The 5,271-nt window shown below is 34.0% G+C and overlaps 1 protein-coding gene across 1 annotated transcript; it reads left to right on the forward strand.

Moving 5' to 3' along the window:
• The first annotated feature begins 2,219 nt into the window (after positions 1-2,219).
• On the forward strand, positions 2,220-4,120 carry LOC115968806 (non-functional pseudokinase ZED1-like). Its single transcript, XM_031088312.1, has 2 exons — positions 2,220-3,510; positions 3,712-4,120. The coding sequence occupies exons 1-2, from the start codon at positions 2,369-2,371 to the stop codon at positions 3,866-3,868; spliced, it is 1,299 nt and encodes a 432-aa protein (XP_030944172.1). The 5' UTR covers positions 2,220-2,368; the 3' UTR covers positions 3,869-4,120.
• The last annotated feature ends 1,151 nt before the right edge of the window (positions 4,121-5,271 follow it).

Below are 5,271 nucleotides of genomic sequence, written 5' to 3' on the forward strand. Positions count from 1 at the left end.
AAATGGTCCAATATTCCTAAGTGTGACTTAGTTACATGGAATTTTTGTGCAATTGTGCCTAGATTTCTTTTAAAAATTTAATTATAATTTTAAACTCTAATTTGGTGATTTTTATATGATTTTTGTGGTTTGATTTTGATTCAGTAAAAACATATTAGCCAAAAGAAACAAAGGTAGAGCTATTAAAGAAATTTGTACTTTCAGTTTTGCAATTACAAATGGCTAATACTGCATTGTCATTTGTGGTTGTGGTATGAATAAGCAGTATGTTGTTTGGGCGACTGATTGAGGCAAAGCAATTAACCATATTAAAAGGGATTAACAACTTTTTCTTTCTCCTTTACCATTTGTGGTATGTATATGCATTTTTCACATATGCTCAAGTGAAGTACCCATTAGGATTTCCCTTAATTATGATAAACATATTAATGAAAGAATATATTTACTTATGCATTTTATGAGTTTTATTTTATATAAATGTATTTCATAAAATTAACAAAATCTATCATAAAACCCTTCATTGTATTTTTTAAAATCACTACATAAAAATGAAAGAATATATTTACTACCAAACAGGCCTATATATTTTTCAAGTTTGTAAAATATAAAGTTAATAAGAGATGAATAATTATTTATTATATAAAATGATAGTTTGGATTTTCTCTATTTTGAGATATTTTGCACTTTTAAATTATTCACTCGACAGAGGTTATGATCTATAATAAATGATAGCCAATTAACTCAAAGTTTGGCGTTCATGTTAAAAACTTTAAATTTTGGCGTTCATATTAAAAATAAACAGAGTGTGTAATTCAATAAAGAGATTTGCAATGTATTAATTCAACAAATGTTTATATATATATATATATATATATATATATGGGATTTGAGACAAAAAAAAAAAAAAACAAATTTGTTGAGGACAATACCTTTTTGATTTCGATATTTTGATCGTATTTAAAATTTAGTCTTTTAAGTTTTTATGACTTCATTTTGGTTTATATATTTTTTAAACTTCTTGTCATTTTGGACTTTATTATCATCTCACTTACAAAAAATGCCTAAATAATAAATGAATTACTACTAGTTTAAATTACTTTTTTTTTTTTAAAGTGAAATGCTGTCAGGATCAAAATATTGGTAAGTTAAAAAAATATAAGAACCATAATAAAATTATTAAAAAAATTGAGAACCAAATTTAAAACATGACCAAAATAGAGTCAAAAAAGGTATTTTCAACCCCAAAAAAAAAAAAAAAAAGGTAAATCTGAAATCTCATAGAAGCCGGGGATTTTTTTTCAAAATAACTACAAAACCCAAACAATTTTATTAGTTAGTAACGTTTTCAAACTATTTAGGAAACTAACAACTCGAGTATGTGAGAGTCGATTTCACTGTAGCAAATCGAGTTTAAGAGAGTCGATTTCTTCAGGAAATCGAGTATAAGAGAGTCGATTTCACTGTTCATCATCTTCTTCGTTCGTTCTTTTTTTTTTTTTTTTTCTCCATCTGCCATCCCACACCTTCTTCCCAACCCCCAAAAAACCCAAGCCAGCTTTCTTCTTCAACTATATCCATTTCTCAAAATCCCAAACCCAAATCACAATCGGAGCAGAAATGGGTTTGGATTTTGAGAAATGGATTTAGATAAGGGGTTTGGATTTTTGAAATGGATTTAGTTGAAGAAGGAAGCACTGTCTTGGGTTTTTTAGGGGTTGGGAAGAAGGGTGTGGGACGGCAGATGGAGAAAAAAAAAAAGAACGAACGAAGAAGATGATGAACAGTGAAATCGACTCTCTTATACTCGATTTCCTGAAGAAATCGACTCTCTTATACTCGATTTGCTACAGTGAAATCGACTCTCACATACTCGAGTTGTTAGTTTCCTAAATAGTTTGAAAACGTTGCTAACTAATAAAATTGTTTGGGTTTTGTAGTTATTTTGTAAAAAAATCCGAAGCCGGTGGCGCTCTCCCAAGTCAACAAAGTGACATGCTGTCAGGATCAAAATATTGGTAAGTTTAAAAAATATAAGAACCATAATAAAATTATTAAAAAAATTGAGAACCAAATTTAAAACATGACCAAAATAGAGGCAAAAAAGGTATTTTCAACCCAAGAAAAAAAAAAGGCAAATCTGAAATATCATAGAAGCCGGTGTCCCAAGTCAACAATCGGTATGTTTGGCATTGAACGGCTAATGTGAAAAGCAAAAGCTGCACTTTCCTTTTGAATTCCCCAAAAAAAAAAAAAAAATGCAAATAGAGGAAGGACGTTCCATCCCTCGCTAGCAGTAGCAGAGTAGTAGTATTAGATTTAGAGCAGAAACAAAAGAGAGCAAGGAAGGACGTTCCACATTCAAGCTATTATGCGCTGGAGTTGGTTCATGCCATTTCATCATTTCTTTAATAAAAGAAGAGAGGAAACAGAGGAAACAGAGAGAGCGTTTTATGAGAATGGAAGCCTGTTACTTGAGAAGCTGATTGCCTCTTGCAATGCCAAGCCTATTCCCATCCGTACCTTCTCCGCTCAACAGCTCCGCCAAGCGACCAACAACTTTTCTTCTGAAAAGCTGGTATTGGGGTTCTCTATTTGGTACAAGGTTTCTCTTGAAGGACGAATTTTTCTCATCAAGTCTTCTTTTGTTCGCAATACCAAGCTTATTAACATCCGTACCTTCTCCCCTCAACAACTCCGCCAAGCAACCAACAATTATCCTGCTCAACATCTGGAACTTTATTGGTACAAAGGTTCTCTTGAAGGACGAATTGTTCTCATTAAGCGTTTAGATAATTTGGCCTATATAGCCATCAATGATTTAGTGATTTCTGCACAAATGAGTGGTCACAGCAATGTATTAAAGCCCATAGGTTGTTGTCTCCACACTCGAATCCCCATTTTGGCGTTTGAATTTGCCGCCAATGGTTTCCTTTCTGATCGAATTTATGTCTCCCGTGTTACTGAACTACAACATGAGCCGATGGAGTGGGAGAGAAGGTTAAAGATTGCAAGGCAGATTGCTCATGCTCTTTCTTATCTCCATACTGCCTTCCCTAGACCTGTCATCTACATGGCTATGGATCTGCACAGTATCTTATTAGATGAACATGATGTTCCCAAATTGTCCCACTTTCATTTTTCTGTGTCAATTCCCGAAGGTGAAGCTGACGTGGACGCTCCTTTTCGTTCAATATTCTGCGCCCCGGAGTTTGAAGCAACAGGCAAGGTAACTGAGAAAGCCGATGTATATGATTTTGGTCGGTTTCTTCTAGAACTTTTAACTGGAGAGGATTCTCTTAAAGATTCTACTTTCATAGCATACATACATAACTGTGCTCAAGGTAGTTGCATAAACGAGATTGTGGATCCTGCAATCTTGGCTGAAGGAGGTGTTAGTTTACAGTACCAATTACAGGCTGTGGCAGACCTTGCCTTGACATGTACAGAAGAAGATCCACAAAGAAGGCCAACTATGGTTGATGTCACCAAACAACTCAGGCGGATTGAAAGGTTCGTTCCATCACTAATTATTTACTCACTTGATTTCATCCAATCATATGTTTAAAAAAGCTAATTTGATGGAGAGCCATTTGATGACATTATGAAATCCCCATTGCTACTAAGAAGTAGGCCTAATAAACTGGTATGCATCTTAAGTAATAAAGGAGAATTCTCAATGAGATCAGCTAATTGTATTTCTCAATCATGCAGGTTCGCACAAATGGGTGAAGTCCTCTTGGGAAATTTGCAGAATTTAAAGCTTCATGAGAGTTTTGAAGAGCATGCTTCTGCATCATTGAAAAGGAATGCTTCTAGTGATGAAATCCAAGCAGTAAACGAAGCCTCTGAAAGGCCTCTTGAAGTTTGATTGTGATGCAACAGAATGATGACAAAGCTTGTATGGCAGTTTTAACCTGTCATTGGGAAGTTATCATTATGGCAGACCCTTAAGGTATGTATTGATGCTATAAGAACTGGAGGATAGGTTGTTATTGGCAAAGGAGTTTGATAATTGTTCTTTTGTTTGAATAAAAGGAATGCAAACTAAGTAGTTCATAGTCTTAGTAACTGGCAATGTATAGTGGTTTGTTGAGGGAAAAAAAGACTTTCGTATTGTTTAGTTGGTTTGTAAATTTTCTTTTTCTAGAATATATATGATTTTTCAATTTAGTTTGACAAACCTTCTGATGGAACTCTGCTGGAGAAATATATTTGTATAGGGCTGCTTGAACTTTGTACAGTAGTGGAGAGATACATCAAAGAAAAAACTCTAGGTCACACACTCACACTAACTCATTTAATGTGCAAAAACTCTAATCGAATTGCCCTGGGTATCAATCTATGCTAAGACAGATATTTGGCATTGTAAAACATATCCAGATGCCTTATCCCACAATCACAAAGGATTGTCATAATAGGACCAATACAGTTTGCCAAAAAAGCAAGTGTTGTTGGTTCAAACACTAGGCCCCCTGATGATGGAGGATTGAGAAATCAAGTGATGTTCGAGAATAAAAAAATAAATTTCCAAGCAATTCCTTTTCAAAAAAATAAATTTCCAGGCAATTGCTTTCCAATTAAGCTTCAAGAGGCCTCTGGAAGGCCTCCTAAAGCTTAATTGTGATGCAATTGAGTGATTACAGAGCTTCTATGCTGTTTAGTTGGCTTGTAAATTTCAATTATGATGCAAGTAAAATGGAATTTTGTTAATGAATTATAACATGTGGTAACAATAATATTCTCAATGTTGAAGACTTCAACTAGCTTTCGCTAATTGATTGATAACAATGGAAATCTGGAATGGTATGCTCATTTAGACAAGCAAAGCATTGTGTCCTTTTGTCCTTTCAATATAATTTACATTTTATGAATAAGAGGAGAGTGGGACTAGTTAATCATGCAATAGATTCACATTATTGCATGTCCAAGTGTTTTAGGCATGCCAACAGGCATAACTACTTAGTTGATTTCAGAATATTTCCTGATTCACGACGTCTCAAAGGTTGTCATTCAAGAACTGAGTTGATTTCAAAAGGCTTCAAGCAAGATTAGTATACATTATACAATGTATATATCCTTCTGGTAAGCTGGAACTTAGTCTGGCAGATTTATTTCCACCTGACAGTGGTTTTAATTGTTGATGAGAATTTGGGTAGGAAAAAACATATACACTATTGCCCCACAATTGATCATAATAACTGGTATATCTGCATTAACTCATTCCATTTCTCTTGGAAAAATGATATCAATACAGCTCTGAAAGAAAATACA

The sequence above is a fragment of the Quercus lobata genome, chromosome 11, assembly GCF_001633185.2.
Source record: "Quercus lobata isolate SW786 chromosome 11, ValleyOak3.0 Primary Assembly, whole genome shotgun sequence".
In the NCBI taxonomy this organism is placed as follows: Eukaryota; Viridiplantae; Streptophyta; class Magnoliopsida; order Fagales; family Fagaceae; genus Quercus; species Quercus lobata.

Excerpts from the sequence above, each read along its gene's own strand:
- LOC115968806 (XM_031088312.1), top strand. The coding sequence starts at position 2,369 with ATGCGCTGGAGTTGGTTCATGCCATTTCATCATTTCTTTAATAAAAGA. Across the intron at positions 3,511-3,711 it reads CAACTCAGGCGGATTGAAAG|GTTCGCACAAATGGGTGAAG; the intron begins GTTCGTTCCATC and ends TCAATCATGCAG.